Source organism: Leuciscus leuciscus (assembly GCF_965113295.1).
Source record: "Leuciscus leuciscus genome assembly, chromosome: 18".
NCBI lineage: Eukaryota > Metazoa > Chordata > Actinopteri > Cypriniformes > Leuciscidae > Leuciscus > Leuciscus leuciscus.
The window spans coordinates 21,138,295-21,163,166 of NC_138742.1; the positions used below are offsets into that span (position 1 = coordinate 21,138,295).

The following is a 24,872-nucleotide window of genomic DNA, read 5'->3' on the forward strand; positions in this document are numbered from 1 at the left end:
TACAGCTGCTGCTTCAGCCATCATATGGTGGAAATGTCCAAATAGAAAAAGTGTTCAACAAGCTGGCAGTAATCGATCCATTGATTTGATCCCAGACAGCCTCTGAAGTCCCATTTAGCCACTTTTGTTAGCAAACGCCTTTTTCAAGAGGCATAACAGCTAAAAAAAATCACAAATGGGTTAGACCTTATTTCAGCCATTTAACAAAAAACGATAATAAAAAAACAACCATTGACCTCGGGGCGATGGAACTGGAGGTGCTAAAATGCTAACTCGCTTTTGCGTTTTGGTCTACAAAGTGATGTCATACCTGCACCACTCTATAGCTTGTTTGCAGTCAAAAGCAGAATGGACGAGATGGAGGAAAGTCCGTATTGTGCCCATTTGTAATTTTTTTTAGCTGTTATGTGTCTTGAAAAAGGTGGTTGCTAACAAGTTGCTGGTTGCTGTGGCTAAATGGCACAGAGGCTGTCAAATGGCACAGAGGGAGATTAGACGTCATCACGCCAAAGAAGTAAACTCAGTCTGCTTTTACAGCCTCATCATATGCTCATAAACTATTCTTACTCAAACTTTCTGAAGAGTTGTCGAAAACTTAGTGATGGTGACACTGAAGTCCTGGGACCGTGGTGTAGGCTAGTTCATTTATAGCCTATCTTTAGCTTTTTACCTCTGGCGACTGCACTGTAAAAAATTGAAAATAGTATTTTCACTAGTTAAAAAATAAATTGTATTTCTGCTAGTGATGACGTCATTGTTGATATCAAGAATTCATATCCTCGGAATGAAAGTTAAAACGGCTTGCCATAGGCTGGATTGATCCAGCAGCAGTAACGTTAGATCCATCCCGGCCTGCAGGGGGATCACCTATCCCTTCTCCCTCCCTCTCTCACACAGTCAGACATGGCTGACGGAGTTCGTGAGGAGAGATACGGGTAATTTTGCATATTATATAGCTTGTCAGATTTGAGAGGTGTATGCTTCTGACGGATATGAAGACGACGGCGATTTTTGGCTGATTCACAGGTTAAATAGTTGGGGATGGGAGAGGTGAGTCACATCATGTATGTCTATATGTGTGCAGCTGTATAAATGACACGGTTTGTTTGCCGTTGCCAGGCCGCTTGTTTTGAGTCTCTGAGGAGCTCCGACCTCAATGACCCGTTTATACACATTGGCCGCTAATATTAACGAAATTATGTGATTTAACTATGATTAAAAAACATAATTTCATTTGAAACAATGATGTTTTCAACAAAACAGACAATTCTTGTCTCTCGTATTTACTCTTTAGTCTGTTTGTCGCCGTTATCTCTCGCTATTTCATGACAACCGAGACTGAGATTTACAGAATCTAAACCAGATTTAACCGTTACAGATATTTGAGATGAAATGATATCAGATGGGCTTATGTAAATTAGCACTGATGCTACAGCTAATATCGTAGTTAATGCATTGTGTTTCATCGTATAAATTATAATTGTGGGCAATGTAGGAAAAATGCCAATTTGGAAAAATGTACTGAAGACTGCTGTAACGTCACTTGAACAAATGTATTGCGCCGTAATTATTTCTCGCAAGAAAACAAACAGATCGTTTTTATATACTCTTGGTTTGGCTACAGTGAAGTTGCTCAAATTGGCTGCTTTAAATATTTTAATATAAATGTTAAATTTTAAATGTACATTTTAGTTTAAGTTTGGTAAGGAAAATATCATTAAGGAGTGGCAAAAACGACTTTACAAGTCTGTAGAAATGTACGTTAGTATATTCTAGCAACCGATTCATCATGATCGAGCAGGTCACTTTCTAGCCTCAGCTCTATACTTTATTTGGCTACAAAAACTTACAGCTAATACACAATTGTGATATCATTCTAGGTCAACTTCAACTCATACTGTTCCACTCAACCTTTACAAATAACTATGGCTACAGTTATTATGCTATTTTGATATAGGCCTGCAGCCAACCATAATACTGAATGATTGTGATATTGAGGTACCATGGCATTTATAGTAGGCTACTACTTTATATATATATATATATATATATATATATATATAATATATATATATATATATATATATTATTATTATTATTATTTTTATTTTTATAATTAATGTGTCCACACATCTTTAATACAAATAACTTCCCCTCCATCTTGCAGTGACATCTCTTCTCTTCTCTGATGATGAGGGTGGGACAACCTGTCACTCACATGAGATCACAGCAATAGCAAGCGACAGCCATCCAATCGGTTTCCCATGGACAAAATCAAGTCCCGCCCTACATTTTTTCTTGTTCAAGAAGCCATTTCACTTGGATTTGTCACAATAGAGAGCCTAAGTCCCTTCCCTCCGCTTCCGGTTCATGGGACCTTATTTCAGAAAAAATATGTATGGTAGTCAATGGCGAGAGACAACTTATCTTTTTATTCCGTCTGAACTGTGCCCTGAATTACACATAATGATGTTTGTCAATTAAAAAAAAAAAAAAAATGTCGCAGTTTGTCATAAACATTTAGTTTTATGTGAAAATCGCTCAATGAACTACATCTCTCGTCTCGCACTATGTACGTCACCATCCGTTGCTCGTATGTGTGCAGTCTGGTACAAAACACTCAGGCATGACGGCGTAACGTTACGTTTATAACGTAAGACTATGACAGATGTTAGCTTCAGTAAAGTTAGCTTCATTCATTGAGAGAAAAGGTATGACGTCACGTGCGCCTTTTGGGTTTGTAGTCTTTGTAATTACGTATTTTCACAGTCTTATACCTCAACAGTTTTACATCAAACTGCAACTTTCTTGACTTTAAAATGTATCTTTTAAATTGACAAACATGTGTAATTCAGGGCACAATTCAAACGAGATCAAAATATTTGTTGTCTCTCGCCATTGACTACCATACAACATTTTTCCGAAATAAGGTCCCATGGTGGTCGACCGGAAGGGGAGGGACTTAGGCTCTCTACAGGAAAGAAAAGACTATCGCAACTTTCATGCTGATTTAAAAAAAAATGAATTTGGAATTAGATATGAAGTCAAAATCATGAGATAAAAAGTCTAAATTGACATAAGACCCCGACATGACGTCAGCTTGATTTAAAATTGCTGACTCAATTTTTGTGAGCTTACCAAATATGTTCTTATCATTCTGCCTTTTTGTGAAAAATGGTTACTACAGATTTGCCTCCTAAGTTAACTAGAAAAATATTTGCTGTGTTTGTTTGCTGTAACCATAACAAGTTTATTCATATTTATCTCTTGGCTTTGTACATGTTTCTGTCATTTCACTGAGTTGCATCATGTTTTGCAGGCTCTGATGCTGGCAGCGTCATCACTGTGAAATAAACTACAAACTCATTAAGAGAAGCCAGCAGATATACCAAAGCACTCCAGAAGGCAACAAAATGTCCAAAAGCAAGAGCTCTGAATCCGTTAAGGTAGTGGTGCGTTGTCGCCCCATGAATGAGAAAGAGCGAGTCGCCAACTTCGATAGAGTGGTCTCTGTGGATGTGAAGTTAGGGCAAGTGGCCGTGCGCAACCCTCGAGCCGCATCCTCCCATGAGCACCCCAAAGTGTTCACCTTCGATTCCGTTTACGACTGGAATTCAAAGCAGATGGAGCTCTACGATGAGACTTTCCGCCCATTGGTGGACTCTGTACTGTTCGGCTTCAATGGGACCATCTTTGCATACGGCCAGACGGGCACCGGAAAGACTTTCACGATGGAAGGGGTACGAAACGACCCCGAGAGGAGGGGTGTCATTCCGAACTCCTTTGAACACATTTTCACGCACATCTCCCGCTCTCAGAACCAGCAGTACTTGGTCAGGGCTTCATACTTGGAGATTTATCAAGAAGAAATCAGGGACCTCTTATCGAAGGACCAGTTGCACCGATTGGAGCTCAAAGAGAGGCCTGATACGGGTGTCTACGTTAAAGACCTCTCTTCGTTCGTCACTAAAAGCGTTCGTGAGATTGAGCATGTGATGAATGTGGGGAACCAGAACCGCTCGGTTGGTGCAACTAACATGAACGAGCACAGCTCTCGCTCTCATGCCATCTTCGTCATCACCGTTGAGTGCAGTGAGTTGGGTCCTGATGGAGAGAACCACATTCGGGTTGGGAAACTCAACCTCGTCGACCTGGCAGGAAGTGAACGACAGACCAAAACTGGAGCGCAGGGTGAGCGTTTGAAAGAAGCCACCAAAATCAACCTCTCCTTGTCAGCTTTGGGCAACGTCATCTCAGCGCTGGTGGACGGGAGAAGCACCCACATCCCGTACCGTGACTCTAAGCTTACGAGACTGCTGCAGGATTCCTTGGGTGGAAATGCCAGAACGGTTATGGTGGCCAACATTGGACCTGCTTCCTACAATGTAGAGGAGACTCTGACCACGCTACGCTATGCAAACCGCGCCAAAAACATCAAGAACAAACCCCGCGTCAATGAAGACCCCAAGGATGCCCTGCTCCGGCAGTTTCAGGAGGAGATCGCCCGCTTGAAAGAACAGTTGGAGAAAAGGTCTGGCAAGAAGAGGAGAAAAAGGAGGAGGAGGAGGGTTGGAGAAGGAGGAGAGGAGTTAGAGGATGGGGAGGATGATGATGAGGAGGAGGATGATGACGATGAAGAGGAAGAAATGGGTGCGGATAAGAACATCTCTGATTATTGGCGTGAGCAACAGGAGAAGCTGGAGAAGGAGAGGAGGGCCATCATGGAGGACCACAGCCTGGTGGCAGAGGACAAACAGCGGCTGCTGAAAGAGAAGGAGAGGAAGATGGACGATCTTCACAGAGAGAAGGAAGCTTCCGAGATGCTGACGGCCAAAGTTAAGGTTAGACAGTCCAAAACTCGGGATGAAATAAACTACTGTTTGAAAGTTTTTATGTGTTTGAAAGAAGTCGCTTATGCTCATCAAGGCTCATATTAAAATATAGGAAAGATTCAATAGCATTTGTTTTAAATACATCTGGCGTATCTGATAACCAGTTGATTGTTCTCAGGCCATGGAGAGCAAGCTGCTGGTGGGAGGGAAGAACATTGTGGACCACACCAATGAGCAGCAGAGGATTCTGGAGCTGAAGAGACAGGAGATAGCTGAACAGGTACAGTTTCTAATAACAAACCGTATAGGGATTGAGGAGGACTGTGTTTCAGTCCTCAAGATGAGACAGGTTATTTTAGTCTCCTTATCGTGTGTGATGTGGATATTCTGGGAAGCTGAATTTTAAATGGAGAAAAAAAGCAGATTTAAGCATTTATGAGTTTTTTTCTACCTAACTGTCCTGTCTGTGTTTAGTTGGAGTGGCATTTACAAACCTTACTTAGAAATTCTGATGCGATATGTAGCCTGTCGTTGTGTTCAACAATTTTCATCTAAAAGGTGATTGGCTAGATAATGTGTATGTGATGTGTATTGTAATTTTCTTGCCGTTGTGATGTTATTAACTTTATATGAGCACTTCTACTTGGGCATGTGAAATGCAAAGATGTTTAAACATTTATAATGTGTGTGTGTGTGTGTGAGCAGAAAAGGCGGGAAAGGGAGATGAAGCAGGAAATAGAGTGTCGTGATGAAGATACACTGGAGTTGAAAGAAACGTACAGCTCACTGCAGCAGGAAGTTGACATCAAGACCAAGAAACTGAAAAAGGTATTGTAGCTTATATTAGGGCTGGGCGATATATCAATATAAAACATATATCGATATATTTTTGAAATGCGATATGGAATTAGACCATATCGCATATATCGATATAGTTCAAATTTGCGCTGTGATCCTTGCTCTTCGCGCCTCCTTTTCCACTCTGCGTGCGTGTTTAGAGGATGTTATGTTATGAGAGGCGAATCATGACTACTTCAGAAAACCCAGCACAATAGGAACTACCAGGCAGTGACATAAGTGTACGCTGAGATAAAGTTTTTCACCTCAGAAAAACTGACTTTCTTGTCCTGTCAGCCGTTATCCTGTTCTCGTAGCGCACACTCTTCAATTGCACGCGCAAATGCGACGGCTGTATCCCCTCACTGATCAAGTGCAAAAGAAACTACGAGCATGCAACGCCGTTACGTTGTAAATTACACGAAATAAAAGTAATGCAGGTATGATTTTCATTCTATTCACCAGGAGCAGTTTCCATGTTTCATTAACAGTTATTGTTAATATTGTGTATTCACCATGGTAACTGTCCTTTCCATATTAACCCCAAAATGCCACTATTTTTCTTTGTGTTATTTTTTTAATATTTTTAAATGACTGTAGTGGCTCATACCAACATTGTATTAACAAAAACTAGTTTGGGACTGCCATTTAATAACTTTAGCATAGGCCTAATGTTTATTTATTAGTACTAGTCTTTACTATTAGTCATATTCTTACAATTTATGTTATATATATATATGAAGAGTTCAGATGCAAAAGCCTCTAAATGCCATCTGAAATTTTCTTATAGAATGATCATTTTTATCAAGCTCGTATATTTAAATTCAATAATTTCACTTAAATGGCAATGAAGATTACCTATTAATGGTCATTTAAGTGAAATTACTGAACTTAAATACACAAGCTTGATAAAAATGATCATTCTATAAGAAAATTTCAGATGGCATTTGGAGGCTTTTGTATCTGAACTCTTCATATGTATATGTATGTATGTGTATATATATAGGCAAATTATAACATGTTTACACAATTTGTTTATAGCCTATATATATTGAATGTAAACTTTGATAATCATAATGAATAAATCGCAATTACAATTCGAAGGGAATAATTGGCAATTATGATTTTTGTCATAATCGTGCAGCCCCAACTTAGGTGAAGAAACCTGTTTATTATTTATTCATTTGATTTTGCAACTGTTCACTGAAATAGTTGGTTTCAATAAAACTACTTGTGACGTCATATTTGGCTTTGACTTTGAACATTTTCTCTCACTTTGCGGAAAAAATATCGGGATATATATCGTATATCGATATTCAGCCTAAATATATCGCGATATGACTTTTGGTCCATATAGCCCAGCCCTAGCTTTTATATATATATATATATATATATATATAATCAACTTCTATGCATTGGATTGGATCCAGTTAATGGGTGAGAGAATATTTTTACTCCTAACAATCATTATGTTAATTGAACATTTTTTGTTTATTCTGCTCTGTTTAGCACTGCTGCTAAATAGTGGTGCAGGAAACACTATATGGCTTATAGGAACTGTACAAATGACATGTCAAAGTTAGAATGGCATTAGAAAAGCTGCTTCTGCATGTGATCAGATGTATTTTTAGAGTCTAGCTGTATTCTCTGCAGTCATTAGTAGTAGGACAGCTCTCATGGCAGATCTCCATCCTCCTGGTTGAGAATCATCCATACATGACTGAATGTGACCTCTTTTTGCCAGAGTGTTCAGAGCATATGAGTGATTGGATATAATTGGAGATACATTTTGCATTTCAAACTGTTCACTAACAGAAATTCTTTCCAGTATCTTATTGAAAACATATTCCGTTTTAATAATTCAGTGCCAAACACAGGTTTCTTCCTTTTTGTATTTTTAACGAATAAAACAGATTTCTTCTAGTAATGTTTGTCTACTCTGTTACTGTCAATTCTGTTACATACTGTCAACATTGTTACTCTACCATGGTAACCACATTGACAATTTTAAACTTTTTAGCCCAAAACTCCACTTGCTAGCATGCATGCTAAGAGCACATAGCACTAATGAAAACCTACTGTGTGATCATTGATAAATTCTGGTTTCCTTTTGATATTGTGGTTACAATTTTGAGGTTTTACAAAATAACTTTTCTCAGAGAGAGCACACATACCTTTCAGTGCTTCAGATCTTATCAGTGAGGGAAAGTGACATCATTTCCTGTATCTTACATAGTTGTGGGAGATCATTCCACCAATTTAAAGGTAAAGTACGGTACGGTAACAGAATTGACGCAAGATTTATGGAGACACATTTTTATAAGATTAAAGTTATTTTTAAACAATTTAATGTTGTAGAATTAGGAAAATGACTATTTAGGGCTTTTATAAATAAAATGAAATATTACCAATTGAAAAGTAGAATAATATATTTTGATCACACAATGATACATGATGGAAAAAATACGCTAAATCGGACAACAAATATCATGATTTTCAGCATGATTGTTGCCTTTTACAGAAAATATTATATTGTTATGGCCTGTAACATCTTGATCCATGACAATGAGTAACAAATTATTAAAATATTTAAAAATATAACCAATATAACAAGGAGAAAAATACAATGACTTTGGACACCAAATGTACCTGCATTTAAAGAATCATCGATATGCCTTACCTATACCTATAAAGAGACATTCTTTTTTGAATGTCTTGTCTGTTTCTGTCTCCTTCATGTAGCTCTTTTCCAAGCTCCAGTCTGTGAAGGCGGAGATTCAGGACGCCCAGGATGAACACGTCAAATACAGGCAGGAGCTGGAGCAGACTCAGAACGAGCTGACCAGAGAACTCAAACTCAAGTATGTCAACCCAGAAACCCTCATCATCAGCATTACCAGAATTTAGGCGTCACAACATTGATGTACTAAAATATTCATTTTGAGGTTTGTTAAAGATTACATTTAACAGTGTTGATAAATAAAATTATTAGTGTTTTTAAAAAATCTTTTCAGATGAAACCACAAACATGACGATAAAGAAATCATAGATTTAATGGTTTTGTTGCTATAGCGTGTAAAGTGACATCATGTGTTCTGACCCTAATGAAGTTGTTGTGTTGGACTGACTTCTTGGAAATCTGGACTCAGCACGACTACATTACAGATGTCAACAGTTTAATACACACTCTGACTCTCTAGTGTACGGAGCGATCTCTGAAGTAGAGGATCCATTAAGGGAAGATTTACCTGACAGGCTGCTTTTGAGTACAGTTGGCAGAATGAGTTCGGGGTTAATGGCAAATATCTTGAGTGTTCAAGATAAAGAAAAGGAGAGAAAAGAGATCTACTCTATTATGGAAGTTCTTGATATGGCTTTGAAAAAACATTTTAAAGAAAAGTTTTAATTTTATGAATTTAAAAATATCATGTGATACTGTATAACCATCAAGTAAAAGTAATAACATTTTCCTTAACTCCACCACATGTGAATGTACACATCTAAATCATTATTTAAATTTTTCAAGGTATAAAAGTATAATTAAAAATATATATATATATATATATATAATCGTCATGAGTGCTTATAGGTGTTGTTTTTTGGTCATAAAACTTACTGTTTATTTTCTCTGCTTGATGGTCATACACTTTATTTTTCAGTGTTCTTATTTAACATATAGTTACTGTAGTAATAACAGCAAATTATGCATAATTACACGAAACTAACCCTTAAATCAATCCCTATTCCTGACCCTATTGTAAGTACATGTTGTTAATTAATATTGCTTAAATGTATATAGGACACCTTAAAATTAAGTGTAACCTATACCTTTTGAAATATTAATATTTGAACAAATTTTCTTCACTGTTTTTAATAATAATAAGATTATGCCAAAATAGCCTACTTCAAGGTTTAATACTTTAAGGTATTTTTTCTTCATTATGAGGACAGTTATATCAATCTGAAAAAATAAAATAAATCTCCAAATATATTCACAAATTAAAAGCATGTTGTTATGGAAGAGGTCATTATATAAGGCATTTTGAATAATGAAAATATCCTTAACATCATGTCATTGACTTGTTAACATTTGTGTTGTACCCACCAGACATCTGATCATAGAGAACTTCATCCCACTGGAGGAGAAGAACAAGATTGTGACTAGAGCCACTTTTGACGAGGAAGATGACCTCTGGAAAATGACCCCCATCACCCGCATACAAAAGTATGTAGGCTGATTTTGGAAATTTGAAACTTGGAAATGATTTGGAAAGTGTAATTTTATGACCATCATCATCCCTTGCTGCTTCACTGTAACGTTTCTTGTTTTTCTCAGTGATCAGCAGATGATGAAAAGGCCTGTTTCTGCAGTCGGCTACAGACGGCCTCTGAGTCAGCATGCCCGTATGGCCATGTTGATGCGGCCTGATGTCAGATACAAGGTATGCTGACACTGTTCCCATAATCCTCCACATGGCACTACACAAAGCCTTTAGTTCCAACACTCCCTCACTCTTTACAGCGACACAGATGAGCTCAGGAGAATCAAACGCACGTCGTATCCTTGATCTTTTGCCCTCATCTTTTGATATTCTCCCCGCCCGTCTTCCAGGCTGAGAATATCTTGCTGCTGGAGTTGGATTTGCCCACACGGACCACAAAAGACTACGAGGGACCGGTGATAGCACCTAAAGTGGCTGCGGCTCTGGAGGACGCTCTGAGAGAGGAGGACGAGATCCAGGTGGACGCCTCTGGCCTCCGTGCCAGCCTTGGATCCAGTCCAGGCCTCAGCGCCTCCGTTGCTGGGTTTTCCAAGAAACCAAAGTCAGGGTGAGAAATGATCCCTCCAACTAGGGCTGCACGATATATTGAAGAAAAATAAATAAAAATACGATATCGCAATATGGCTTAGTGCAATTGTCAAATCACGCAGATTGCAGTTTAATTAAATAAATGTATGCCACCGGCTCGAGAGTGGCACTGCTCATCCACACGTGTGCAACCCATGATAAGGTGCTTCACCTGACAGAGTTTCACTTATTTTACAGTACAACAGTTACAATATATTTATTTTGTTTAATATATCATTTAATAATAACTATTAAAAAAATCACTTATTATAATAATAATAATATTATTATTATTATTTTATACTGAATTGGTCAAGAACAGTGGGCATATACCTTATGCTTATTTCTTTCTTTCTTTTTATTTTTTTAACCTCTGGCCACTTTATGGTTGCTGAAAGAGGTGTGTTAGTTCTGGTAAAGAACTAAAGGGCTTTGAGTGTGAACACCCAAATTTTAACAGAATGAAATGAAATAACTAAATGAAATAATGAAATTAAATGAAATAAGATAATGAAATAAAATAAAGAGAAACAAATCATTCAGTTTTAAAGGATTATAATTTTTTACTTTGCACTCCCCAATAGAATCACTTCACTCATTCTAGAATGATTACTTCTTACCTAATATAGCTATTTTAGTTGTCTGGTGAGCATTCCTGTATTTCTTCATATCGCAGAAAAAGTAAATCGCAATGTCAGTTTTTTCCAATATGGTGCAGCCCTACCTTCAACCTCTTCCCTTTTATTTTTCACCTCTTTGTTTATCCTACCTTAATATACTTTTTCGTTTTCCCCCATAATCCTCTCACAGCCGCCCAAAAACTGGCAAGAAGGTGAGCACTCCAACTTCAGCTCACAGCCCTTTGTCCGGCTCAGGGTCTCCTCTTTACCCACAATCTCGAGGCCTTGTGCCTAAGTGACCCCGGCCTTCGCTGCTCTGTATGAACTAACCAGCTTTGGCATCAATGTTCTTAAATGCCAGGCAAAATCAGTCGCATTAAAGACGGTGGAACGTCTCATTGAGCTCTTCCTGGTGTGGCATTTTAACCAATCTTTCATACCACAATGTTTTTAGATGTCCCTTTGACATCGTTTATAGCACACACACACACACACACACACACACACACACACACACACACACACACACACACACACACACACACACACACACACACACACACACACACACACACACACACACACACACACACACACACAAAAAGTTACATTTGGCAACCTGCAAAGTCTTAAAGCTCACCACAAGATGAACTTCCACAGATTTAGTTTGCACTCGAACAAAATGTTGTATGTGTGAGGTCACTGAGACAGCAGATGGTCTCGGCATTGTGACCATACGTGTTAGATTCGTTTTTGTGTGTGCGTCTACTTTTTCCAATTGTACGAATAACAAATTTCCCAACCAAAAAGTAGTTGAAGATGATATTTCGGCTGGTTTGGGCTACTGTATTGAGGGAGCGTAAGGACATTTCGTGATTGGCCGAGACCCAAAACAACCTCTAAGCCTTTCTCGAAGACTCTTTGAGTCTCTTTGGCTGGGGGAAGGGCTGGGATGTCGTCGCAGTCGCCGCTGTATCCAGTAAGGAAAGGAGTTGGGGAGTTTGAAGGTCATCCCACTAAGATTATCAGGGTTCCAAGGTGCCTTAGATTCTCATTGAGTACAGAAGGAGGTTTCCTGGTGGTCTGAGAGTCCCTTGACCTGAAGAACCTGTAATCCACACAAAAACCCCAGTGGATGTTTCCTGAATGCTTTGATTTACACTAAGTCTGTTGTGTTGGGCAGGCTTGTATTTAATGGTTAAATGTTACACACGGAGATCTGTAAACATGAGTAAGTCTTATGAACTGTCAAAGCTTGACTACCCCTCCTTGAACTAGTGAAGGTAATACCATTGCCTGCTGCTACTGTAGGGTTCTTTTACCCTGTGTCATAGCATATGGTTTATGTATATGGAGAGATGTTAGTAAATAAATCTGCATTATCATTGCAGTTGTATTAAAACGATAATAAAAAAATAATAATAAATGCGTCTTGGAGTGGCATTTAAAAGGCTAACTTGTTACTCAGTTGGTTTTATATTCAAGCAATTGTAGATAGTTTTTAACGGTCTTATTTTCTTTGCTTAGATTTATATGGTTTATTTTTGTATTATTTAAAGTTCTGTACAAATTTATTTTTGCATATGAGATTTAAGTATAATTTTAATGTGATTCACTAAATTCTTCTGTGTTAAACAGATTACATCATTCAATAGTAAACAGTTTTTGGATTATCAGAATGTGTACTGCAAATCCTGAAGCTGGTATTCTCATTGAAATGTGTGTATTTCTTCATTTAAATATGCATAATCTAATTAATATTACTGTCTTCTCCATCCTGGCTGTATTTTTAAGGTTTTAGAATGACATAAGAACATCTAAAGCATTATAGACTAAATTAAACTATACATGTCTGCATTCTAATACTCCACTTTCACCTTCTTCCATGTGATGCATGAGTTCAGTGCTGATAAACAACCACACAGAGAAAATATTTTTAATGTTTAGAATGCTGATGTCCTTAATTTCTTAACCATCTTTTAATTAAAGATTAAAATGTTTGTACGTTTGAATGTGTTGGAGCTGATCCCCACTGAGCGTTGTCAAATGGGATGGTATTGCCCACGGAGGACTGTTCTTGTCGAGGCTGTAACGGCTGCCATTGATGAGTGACAGTACAACTTTTGAAAAAGTCTAGAACAAACATTATTCAACTAGCTAAAAACAAAACAGGGTTCATTGTCTAAATACGTTCACCTTGGTCCATTTATATACATAATAAAGAGTATAAAATATATAAAATTGCATCTTGGTAAGATGTCAACATTTCAACAGCTTTATTTTTTTTACATTGTATTATTATATATTCGAGTAAGTTGAAGGCCAATACTTGCATTTAAAAGTGTAATCCGGCAATTTCTCTCAAAAAAATCTTGTCGTCATTAGCCTGCAATAAATTCTGGGGTACGCAAGGCCGCGAAGGATCCATCTGTTGTTTCCTTCATTGCTCAGAAAACGAAAGGACGCATTTCGGTGACGCAAATCGGCCTTCGAAGGATGCAGCCTCTGAATTGGGACACATCAGTAGTTTGTTGAAACGCATGTTTATGGAAAGGGGCGTGACATTTCCCAAACAGTCTCAAAGCGGTTGACCAATCACAACACACTGGTTCAGCCGACCAATCAGAGCAGTGCTCTGCGTCTCTATGAAGTTCTGAGACTTTAGTTCTGGTCTCTATGAAGCCCCTCCTCCCAGAAAGCACAATGTGCTGCACATTGTGCTTTCTGGGAGGAGGGGCTTCATAGAGACCAGAACTAAACTGGGATGCGTTTCCAGTACTACGACCTAACTGCTTAACTACCATAGTTCGATGCATCTTTGAAAAAAAAACTTGCTAGTCACTACTGTTTGCCAAAACCATATTGTCGCAAATTGGTCGTTCAACCAAATTGATTAATAATGTCACGAACGTGGTGGAGTAATGCTACTTTCAATTAATCTGTTTGAGATCGGAATAATGCTAGATGCTTTGCTATAAATTACGGACATGGCATCGAAGGACTGTTTATTTTCAGTTATTATGCTTTATTTCCAGATTCAATCATAGGCTTGTTCTTACATACTAGAGCACATACGCACATGTGCATTCTTCAAAAACGGTGCTTTAAATCTCTTGACAAACTAAACGATGTAAATTACATTTATATGTATTATAAATAAAAGACACAGGTTGTAATGAATGTCAGCTTGCTTATTTTGCTCAAGATAAGGATTTATTGAATCCACATTCATGCAAACAAGAAACTATGCTTCTAACCACAGATTGAGAGCTGTCGTTTCAAACACACAACTTTGCAATGCTGTTTGCGAATGTTTGTTAGAACGATCATTTCGGGAAACAGACTCGTTGAACTATGTTGATAATGACGGAACTTGCGACCATAGTTGGCTAACCATGCTTTCGGGAAACGCAACCTAGAGTGTTACTGACAGACTGGGTAGAGAGGTGCTGCAACAATGAAATATGCAAAAAATAATGTTTTTTGAACATTAAAGCATGAAAACGTGTTCTAGTAGACTCCAAAAACAAAATCAAGACTTTGTAAAAGAGCATAATATGACTTCTTTAATTTTTTTCTTTTAATGTCATTTTTACCCTTGCCCAAATAAACATGAACCTTGAGAGAAAATTCAAAAACAAGTCTTGATTTTTTTTATTGTTTAATATGCGTATACAAGTAATGTGGCATGTTACATCTTTCATGTATTATTAGAGCTGAAGAGTAAGGATTACTGAAGGTGAGAGGATTTGTGATTAGCTTTTTAGCTAAATGTCCAAAATCTGGATTCTCAATCTTCAAAATCAACAACATCTACAATAAACGCGAGTTCAAAATGATGTTATGTTTACACTTAATAAAAACACTTAAAAGTTTTGGAATTTCAATTACATATTGCAAGTACAATACACCAATAAAATGAACAGAAATGTGTCATTCCAGTGTGCAAACTCAAACTTTATTGAAGTTTCTGTTTCCTACAAGCACACAATCATCAATGAGAACTAAAGAGAAAAGCTCCTGCGCTGATGAATTGTGTAGAAATCAGAACTGGGACCATAAAATCGCCAGATCCAACCATGGTTTCACCACCACTGTGATATACAAAAAGCAAAGATCATTTTCAATACTTTTGGTCAAAAAATATAAAGGTCCTAACATTTTGGTCTTTTTGTTCTTTGAGTTAAAAAATATATCAAATAAAACGGTTTCCTAAAGTATTCCTGAGTAGGGCCAAAAATTCTGAGCACTGAAAAATATCCAAGTGCTTCATTTACCTGATGAAAACTAAATTTGGTAATTACCAATAAATAGAATTTCACTAAAAAAATTCTCTTCATTTTCACACGATCTTTACAATATAATGGTAAAGCTTGCGGTATGACCCAATGAAAACTTAAATCACTGTGTGTATCATTCTGACGGATGATTATTCCTTGGTAACTGGGTGCAGAAACGATTTGTTACGCGCATGGGTCAAGGTCAAATGTAATGCTTCCAGCAATGGAAATCAAATGCACATAACCACAAACTCCAATACTGACAAAATGTGGGTGCACTACGGCAGTACACATGCAGGCATTATTCAATATTTTGGAGAACACAGTAAAGGCAAGGAAAAGAGTTCAACAGTGGAGGGCCAACTTGTGTAAAGGTGCGGTCACATTAGCGAGATTTCGCTGGCCAAAAAATGTCCAATATCAATAGAGTAGAGATACCTAAAGCACAGCTCACACAGAAGCCACTTCAAACCAAGCGGCCTTCTGTTAGTCATCCACGTGACCACTTTGAACACGAGCAAAATTTAAGTGAAGAACTCTTTCATACTCGCACGAAAATCACGATCATATGAAGCACAAGTCACTTTTATACCAAGTAGCTTTCTTTTGGTCAACGCAGCGGATTCGCGTGACCGACTTGAACAAGCGAAATGACTGGATTTGGCCAAGCAACGGTAAATGTGACCGCACCTTAAAGCTATAGAAAAATATTCAATTCACCTTATCAAACTACACCACATCCCAAAGTGATGCTACTCTAAAAGAGCGCACAGCAACAAGCAATTCCCACAGGGACAATGTGTTGTAGGTCACGTACGTGTTCGATCATCTCAACCGAGGGGAATACTGAATTAACAAAAGAGCTGCGTGAGCTCAGGCGACATTGATTATTCAGGAAATGAGCTCAGTCCTTCGGTTCCATCTCTGTACATCCCAAATAAAGGAGCTTTTCTTCACACAGGGATATGGATATTGTGATGTCATTAATTGAGGACTTAATTGTCATGCTAATCCAGTTTGAGAGGAGGAGGAAGAAGAGAAAGGCTTTTCTTCACATCTAATCGTCTTAGCGCTACACCGCACGTCTCATTTCTCCCTGTAATACAGCAGATACATCTTCAGGGGTTCAGGTAACGGGAGTCTTAGGATCTTCTCCCTCAGAATATTAACGGGAGGCTCCACATGAGCACAGCCGCCTTTGTTTTTCTCCTCTTCTGTGCCGGAGGATTCCTCCTCGTCCTCCTCGGGTAGGTCTTCTCTCATTCGGCGGCAAGCCCTTTCCTCTTCCTCCTCCACTTCCTCTTCTTCCTCTTCAACTCCTCCGGGGTAGTTGCAATCGTCCATGGCTGTGGGAATCATGGAGTCATGGAGAACCATGGAGTTGACGCACTGGCGGTAGAAGCGGCGACAGAAGCGGCGCCTCTCGAAGCGGGGCCCGTAGCGGTGCATGGCTCGGGCCCCTGGGAAAGACACCCGTCTCTTTGTGCGTCCTTCACCCATAGCTATGGGCTGCCGGAGAGTGTGGCGGATAGCAATCCGGCACAGGTCCTGCAATGTCCGCACCTCAAAAATGGCTGGAAATTTGGAAAACATTGGAAGGAAGATAAATGTTTATTTTTTTCCCCTATCAAATAATACTTTATTTATCTTTTATATCAGTGTTCTGCAGTGTATTTGGTTTAATATACTTTCTTATTTATCTTTTTATATCAGTCTACTGCAGTGTATTTAGTTATATATATATATATATATATATAAAATCAGATTTTTGCCAAAGACTTGATGTGAACAGGCCTCCAGTCTCATCTATTAGTAACTGATTACTAATCACTGCAGTTTACAGCACACACTGCAGTTTTGTCATCTGCTCGAGATCATAAATCAGGAGGATTCTGATTGGCTGTCAATGTTTTTATTGCTCATCAGCTGGAAAAAAATGGTCTTCTTGTAAGCTATCGTCCTTGGCGTGAACAGGCCTTTACAATGTAGTAAAAGTAATGGGTTGCATTTTGTATATTAATTATAAAGGATCAGAGTGAGATTTGCTTCAATTTAGGTATACAAATACTTTCAGAGAATGATAAACATACTTATTGGACTTAGTGTAAATAGTTTTGGTGTGAAAAATCATTTGTGATTAGTGTCCTTGTTTATTTGTATTGGACTGATTCCTCAGTGTACTCACGTAAAGGAACACTCTTAGGTCTGCCATTGACATTCTGTTTGGGCTGGACGAGCGGGGCAAAGGTCACAGCGATGATCTTCTTGGTCTCCCAGGAGCTCTGACCTGTGCGAGTGATCTTGGTCAACTGCAAAAGAGTTTCTTAGATAATAAGCCCTCAAGTCAGTAATTACTACACTAATTACATCATCCCATGTGAATACTAATTACATGTGTGTGTACATCGATTTTGTGTGAGTAAAATGCTAATATATTTACGTAAAAAAATACAATTTTAAATGTTAAATTTTGGACCCCATGAAATTAAAGTATAAGTTTTGTGGCTTTTTAAAGTTATTTTTTTAATGTTTTTTAGCATTGAAGTCATGTATATGCCAGTTTTTATCAAATATATACACGTAAAATTTACTCACAGGAAAATGGGACGATCCGATTCCAATTCTGGGAGTCACGATCCGATTCCAAAACGATTCTTGAGCTACATTTTTTTCTTATTAATTAGTTTACCGACTTTAAATCTTACATTTATTTTTACATTCTTTATCTAATTACTTATGTAATATGAAAGTACTTTTTAAATTAATTAAATTAAAATGCATTTAAATAATTGTATGTTAAGAATTTTCAACTAACTAAACATGCAAACAAATAGTAAATAAAGAGAAACAAAGAAACATATTACAAGCAATAAACAAAGAGTGCTTAGTATCTGAACATTTTCCAGTCAAGATCCGTGAGTGATTTTTCTCTTCATACACAGCAGGAGATCTAATAGGCTGCATTCACTTCACACGAATGCACAGAATTATTTTGCACATATCATATCAGATGTTCTGTCCTGTCAGTCTAGCCCCTTAACAAGACATAATTGACTATGGTTACATTAATTTTGCATCATGAAAGTATTTTGAGATTAAGTGGATTTAACCGCTTACACGGAGCAGCACACACACAGCCGCGTGCGCGAGCTCTTCACACATTTGTGAAAGAAACCGTGTGTCGGTAAGTATGTTTCGTGTATTGAATATATAGGGCTACTTACTGCATTCCAAATGGCATAAATTATGCCTTCGAAGAGCATTTGGAAAGCAGAACAACAGTGAAATGCCAGCGAGCGAGACTGAACGTTGCACGCGAATTCAAGCAAAGAAAGCGCGCGTTTCTCACAACGTAAATCCTGTGCAATGAAGCCAGAGAATGAGATTGCCCTGGTAATTTACTTCAACCTTTTCGAACTTTATGGAAGTAATTTTTTTGCATGGTTCGAGTGTTTGTATTTTTTAATGTGTGGAAGCAAACAGAATAGGTTTTTTTCCCATAGAATCTAGAGAGCACAGCACACACTGTGTCACGCATCTGCGGTTAAAAACTGATCCAGAGTCGCGATGCATCCGACAATCCATTTGTTTTCTTCCACCCCTTAAATCAAACTCTCATCTTACACACATGGTTTTATCCTAATATTTCCCAATAGACCTTATTGACAGCAGCACCATATATTCGATTTTTAAGGGGAATGAAAGCGACGCTGTGAGGGATAGACAAACATCTCTTCAGGGGCGATCCTAGGATTTCAACATTCATGATTAAAAAAATTATTTAATATATTGTTTGTATACTGGGGTAGGCATGAACAATACAGTAGGTTCTACACTACCTGTCAAGTGAATCCAATATTGATTTAATTTCTATTTTCTAATCATTTTAAATAACCATCTAATATTCATTGAGATAGACAAACGATATTTTCATTCATGGAGATAACATGGAAAATGTGCAATGCGTTAGTGGAGGATTTCTGTAACCTGGTGGAAAACAAAAACAGTTTTAACAGAAAAATGACATGTAAATACAACTATTTGACACATTTTTAGCAATTTTATTGTATTTTGAAGTATGAAGTATAGCAAGAGTTGAGAAGTCACAAAGTCTCATGCCATTTAGATGAAAGGAACATTTAAAATAAATAAATAAGCCCAGATTTTACAGTGGATTGGAAACCATCTTGTAGTTTATTGCTCTTGCATCACATTATGTAAAATGCATTTATGAAAAAGAGCTACACAGATGTAGATGTCATAACAATCTATCAACGAATGCACACAGACGTTGTCCTCTGCTTTTAACACTAAATAATCTGTGAGAATACAGGGAGGAGCCATAAATACTGTTATTTAATGTTTTTGGACAAAACTGCAAAAATATATCTTTCCAAGAAATGTCAGAAGACAAAACAACTATAAGTGATCTATGAGCTTTTTAAAGTGGATGCCATTGAAAACACGGTGAGTCTATCTCTCACAGCCTCGCTGTCACGGCGCTGCTCTGAATAAGGTCTATAAAGTTGGGCTAAATCCATTGTATATGTCTTGCCCCTACTTCCTATTGCAACAGGAAGTGTGTCAACAAAAGAAAGAAAACTACACTCATCAAAGCATTTCTAGACGTTTCAAAGGGCCTTTAAAAACTGCTGTGGAACAAGAACAGCATGAATAAACATGTACTCACCTTCTCCTCCAGGGGGAGCACTAAGATCCCGCCAACCTTTAGCAGGTTCTTCATGTAGTTCTCGTACTCTTTCTGAACTCCTGCACCACAGTACACCCTGTCATACTGCCGACTCTCCGGAGGGATCTCCAGACAGTTCCCCACCACATAGGTCGGCTCACAGAACTCGAACCTGCGGTCATTGAACCGAACCAATTCATGGACAATTTGACAATTAAAAGATCAAGTCAAAGCCGTTACACAGGAAATTACTCACTTGTCAAAGCTGTCGCTGGTTTTGATAAAGTAGTCGAGTTTCTGATACGCATATTCAACCACATCCGCATGCAGTTCCACACCATGATTCACACCGAACGGACCTGATGACAAGAATGACAGGTGTATATTTTTAGATTTTAGTAAATATAAATGTTTGGTGAACTATTCCTTTTTATGTAAATCTAACATAGTCTAATGCAGGTTTAGGCTTACAACAAGAAATTAATACTTTTATTCAGCAGGACACATACAATTTATCAAAAGAGACAGTAAAGGCATCTATAATGTTACATAAGATTTCTATTTCAAATAAATGCTGATCTTTTGAACTTTCTATTCATCAAAGAATCCTGAAAAAAGTGTATCACGGTGTATCACATTGATAATTATAAGTAATATTTCTTGAGCAGCAAATCAGCATATTCATCATGTGACACTGAAGACTGAAGTAATTACGCTAAAATATCAGCTTTGACATCAGTCATTAAAATATATTAAAATACAAAACGGCTATTTTAAATTGTAAGAATATTACTGTTTTAACTATTTTCGATCAAATAAATGCAGCCTTGGTGAGTATAAGAGATAGGCTACTTCTTTTAAAAACATTTAAATTCATACAGACGGTACTTTATATTCTTATACAATAATTTATAATATGCTACACAATTTTGCTTCTCAACTAAATGCATCTTGTTAAGCACGTTTAGATCTTTTTACTGGAAAGCAAGACAAAAATAACAATTCATAATTTATTTATTACTCACCCAGTATAAGGCCCACCATTGTGCTGAGATAACCCGTCCCACTGCCCAGGTTGAGAAAAGACAGGCCAGGCAGCAGGTCCAAGGCCTCCATCACCTCAGAGTAGATACACGGAGCAGACAGATGGAGGTTCCCATGCCTCCAGGCCAGGTCTTTATAAGCACTGTCACGATAGTCCTCCAGGTAATAGTCCGCTCTGTCAATGGCTCTGAAGGCCTTCTCGACCAGATCTGAGCGGATGTAGTGGGCCTCTTTAAGGTTGTCAATCAGCTCGTCGTTGTCCTCACCAGCACTCACAGCTCCACCCATGATGAAAACAGAAGAGCTTCTAAACACAGTCCTGAGGTGTGCCTATCACTGTCTGTAGAGAGAAGCAAAATAGCTCAACTTTGAGATTAAAACTAGAATAAAGGCCCGTTCACATCAAGGATTATCTAAACGATAGTTTAGTTGTTCCAAACCTGTATGAATTTGATATGTTGAAGAATGTTGGCAACCAGAGAGTTGACGGCACCCATTGACTCTCATAGTATATTTTTTCCTATAATGGAGGTCAATGGGTGCCGTCAACACTCTGGTTACCAACATTCTTCAACATATCCTCTTTTGTGTTCCAACAGAAGAAAGAAACTCATACAGGTTTGGAGCAATTTTCATTTTTGGGTGAAATATCCCTTTAAGTTGAACTAAAATGGCAGAACATTCTTATTGAGCTATATAATATATATATATATATATATATAAACAAACAGATATAGATTGGTATATCAAAATAACGAACATCAAGCACTCCTTATCAAACAACACATATTATTATGTATGATAATGAAACTGTTGTAGTGGTTTTAAGAGCATGATTTATTTAGTCATAAATGACATCTTCAACAGACTGTTGTCTAGCAGGTTGGAAGAGAGCAAAGAATGATAATTAAGACAGCTAAATCTTTAATGAGCCACAGCATGTCAGATATCTGAGCTAAGCTGACATGTCAACAAACTTGACAATAAGACTCGCACTCGCCTTCAACTACTTCTCTTGCACTCTATTTTTAGAGGTCAGACAATGCCAAGTGAAAAGTGGCACAATGTTGTGTCCCGACTCGAACTATTGGCAGCGGCTCCATTTAGAGCAGAGAGTATTGTTTGTTTGTCGTTTTGGCAAGCAGACAAAAAGCACATGGGTAGCTGACACATCACATGTATTTAAAATCCAGATTTAGGTCCTAATTTAGGTCTATATGAATGCATAAATAAAAGTGGAGCCTATATTTTGGGTGATGCAAGTAGTCATAATTTCTATTAAGTTTTGTAAAATTTCAATGGTCTAAAAGTCATTGATTAAATTTACAGTTGTATGTAAAATCATCACACATACACACACGGTTGGGGTAATATTTTTGATAGAAGTCTCTTATGCTTATAAAGGCTGCATACATTGTATTAAATATAGGCTACAGTAGAATCAGTAATATTGTGAAATATTTTTACAATTTAAATTAACATTTCTATTTTAATATGTTTTAAAATAGAATTTATTCCTGTGATGTCAAAGCTGAATTTGCAGCATCATTACTCCATTCTCCAGCAATAAAATTGAGTTTTTAAGAAGATCATGCTATTTGTTTCATTAGGCTAACGTTACTCAAGGAGTAAAATATGCTGGTGAAATATGAGCTCAAAAGGTAGGCCTATGCATGCATAATAATTATAAAATAATCAGCATCGTTTTGTTTATGTAGATAGCCTAGATTTCAACAAGATTATAATAGGACATGTCAACTACTAGACTTATTACAGGTCAACTTAGGTAACAACAAAAGCACGGCAGACTGAATTATCAGGAATGTGAAAATGGTGGGCTGGCCACTTCTATTAACGTTAGGCAAATAAATGTAAATGATGCTGTAAAATCGAACTCACAATAAAATGTACATTATGTCAAAGTCCACCATTTAATCTAACAGATGAACTATTGAGGTCGTGATGGCAGCCGTCAACTATTTATAACTAACAGCCATGTGACACTCAGAACCGAACATCATATTAAGCAATACAGTAACAAACAGATCGCGCTGTTACACGACGCTGGAAAATACACAAAGCAGCGAGAAACTTGTACACGGATTCGATCAAAATCTACTGTTATAACTCAGTAACCATCATATGTAGGTCACGTCTCTATTATGCTTTTTAACATCAGTTAACTGCAGTGTGTCTGTGCACGATATGCACAAACACCGACATAAACAAAAGAGTCTCCGCGGCCACAACTGGCACTCAGTCATTGTCGACGCGCAGTCTACATCTTACCGTGTGATTACGGACCTCAGCGGTTGTCTCGTACAAACCAACAATGTCCATCGATTACATTAACGCGTTTGTCTTATATTTGGATCCGGCCACAATAACGCCTAACTTGACTGCGAAAAATTTGATGCGATGTAAACAGAAACCAGCTGACGCGCTGACGTCACGCGCACGACGACGTCATGTATTCGTGGAGACTCAATGACTCGAATCTTTTCACCAAAAAGATGAAACGTTCAGAATAAATATGTCTTGGTAAAAAAAAACAGAACAACTAAGAACAAAGAGTGGTGTTTTTTAGTATGATAGAAATCTCTTGTGCTCACCAAAAGCTTTATTTTTTAAAAATAAAATCTATACAGTAAAAAGAAGAGTCTTTTATTTAAAATATTAAATATAAATAAATGTTTTTCTGTCACGTCTGATCAATAATTCCTTTTTATAAATAAAAAAACTACGTCCCAGAACGTGCTGGAACCAAAAATTGTTAGCTGGTATAATTGACCAAATGTTCGCCTATCATAAGCGGTTACACCATGATAGAGTCTCTCACAATTTTTTTCCCTTGTCGTTTGGCGTCTATGTGGTAATTTCGTCACTTTGAATCACATGACTCACCGTTCCGCTCTGAATCTTGTTCAGACTGCAAACAACACAGACATCGACCAGTGAAATGCTTCTTTACAGTAGGCTTACTTCACACTCTACTGAAGGTAGGACACAATAAAAGAAGCGCGTTCACTGTATGCTACGAGAACGATTCATTCACCAAAAAGTGGATCGTGCACGAACAAACAGTAGAACGTGCGTTCAAAATCCTCCATCATTTGAGAAAATATTGTCAAAAGCACTCAAAACACAATTCTCGCTATTTTTTCCTTCTCATTTTTATGAACAAAAATGGGTTTCTTTCATTTTTAGCGCAAATAAAGCGCTTCTAAGCACCTGTAGATTCATTCACGTCTGATGTGGCAAATTATCTTCACCTAAAAGCACTTTCCTTCATATCTGTCAGAGACTATAATTATCAATATCATTTCATCCCACTTCCAAAACGAGTGTCGTATTACGGTAGATACCGACGGAGGGTTTCGACTTCTCATTATGCTGAGAAGATATTGTAGTTTTCAGTGTGGTACCCCATGTCTCCAGCAGAGGTCAGAATGTGGAAAGCTTAGATTTGTAGATGGTAGCACACTTCCGCCTGTCTGGTTGTCAGTCATGCATGCAGTTTAAGGCTATAAAAAGACTTATTTATAAGCATAGACTGAAAAACATCTCTAATCACAGCTGTAGCACTATCATGATGCCAACGAAGAAATATTTGGAATAAAATATGAAAGTCAAAAGTTTGCATAGCCTACACTTTTTTTTTTAAACAATTGTTATTTGTTGCACATAGTCATCAAATCGATGAATTAACATGTAATCAT

General features: G+C 37.6%; 2 protein-coding genes across 3 annotated transcripts; one reads left to right on the forward strand and one right to left on the reverse strand.

Moving 5' to 3' along the window:
* Positions 1–875: 875 nt before the first annotated feature.
* kif3b (kinesin family member 3B) lies at positions 876–13,139 on the forward strand. 2 transcript variants are annotated; one of them, XM_082145505.1, is made up of 10 exons: positions 876–1,050; positions 2,168–2,197; positions 3,320–4,841; positions 5,011–5,112; positions 5,538–5,660; positions 8,412–8,530; positions 9,778–9,894; positions 10,006–10,111; positions 10,282–10,499; positions 11,330–13,139. In XM_082145505.1, the coding sequence occupies exons 3-10, from the start codon at positions 3,414–3,416 to the stop codon at positions 11,436–11,438; spliced, it is 2,322 nt and encodes a 773-aa protein (XP_082001631.1). In that variant the 5' UTR covers positions 876–1,050; positions 2,168–2,197; positions 3,320–3,413; the 3' UTR covers positions 11,439–13,139. The 2 variants fall into 2 exon arrangements, with proteins under 2 accessions (XP_082001631.1, XP_082001630.1); XM_082145504.1 differs by lacking the exon at positions 2,168–2,197.
* A 1,630-nt stretch (positions 13,140–14,769) lies between these two features.
* pcmtd2b (protein-L-isoaspartate (D-aspartate) O-methyltransferase domain containing 2b) lies at positions 14,770–23,610 on the reverse strand. The gene is made up of 6 exons (XM_082144368.1): positions 23,443–23,610; positions 21,135–21,493; positions 20,366–20,468; positions 20,110–20,281; positions 17,605–17,728; positions 14,770–16,993 (listed from the first exon to the last, which is right to left on the reverse strand). Exons 2-6 carry the CDS (start codon positions 21,439–21,441, stop codon positions 16,506–16,508), a joined length of 1,194 nt encoding a protein of 397 aa, XP_082000494.1. The 5' UTR covers positions 21,442–21,493; positions 23,443–23,610; the 3' UTR covers positions 14,770–16,505.
* Positions 23,611–24,872: the final 1,262 nt, after the last annotated feature.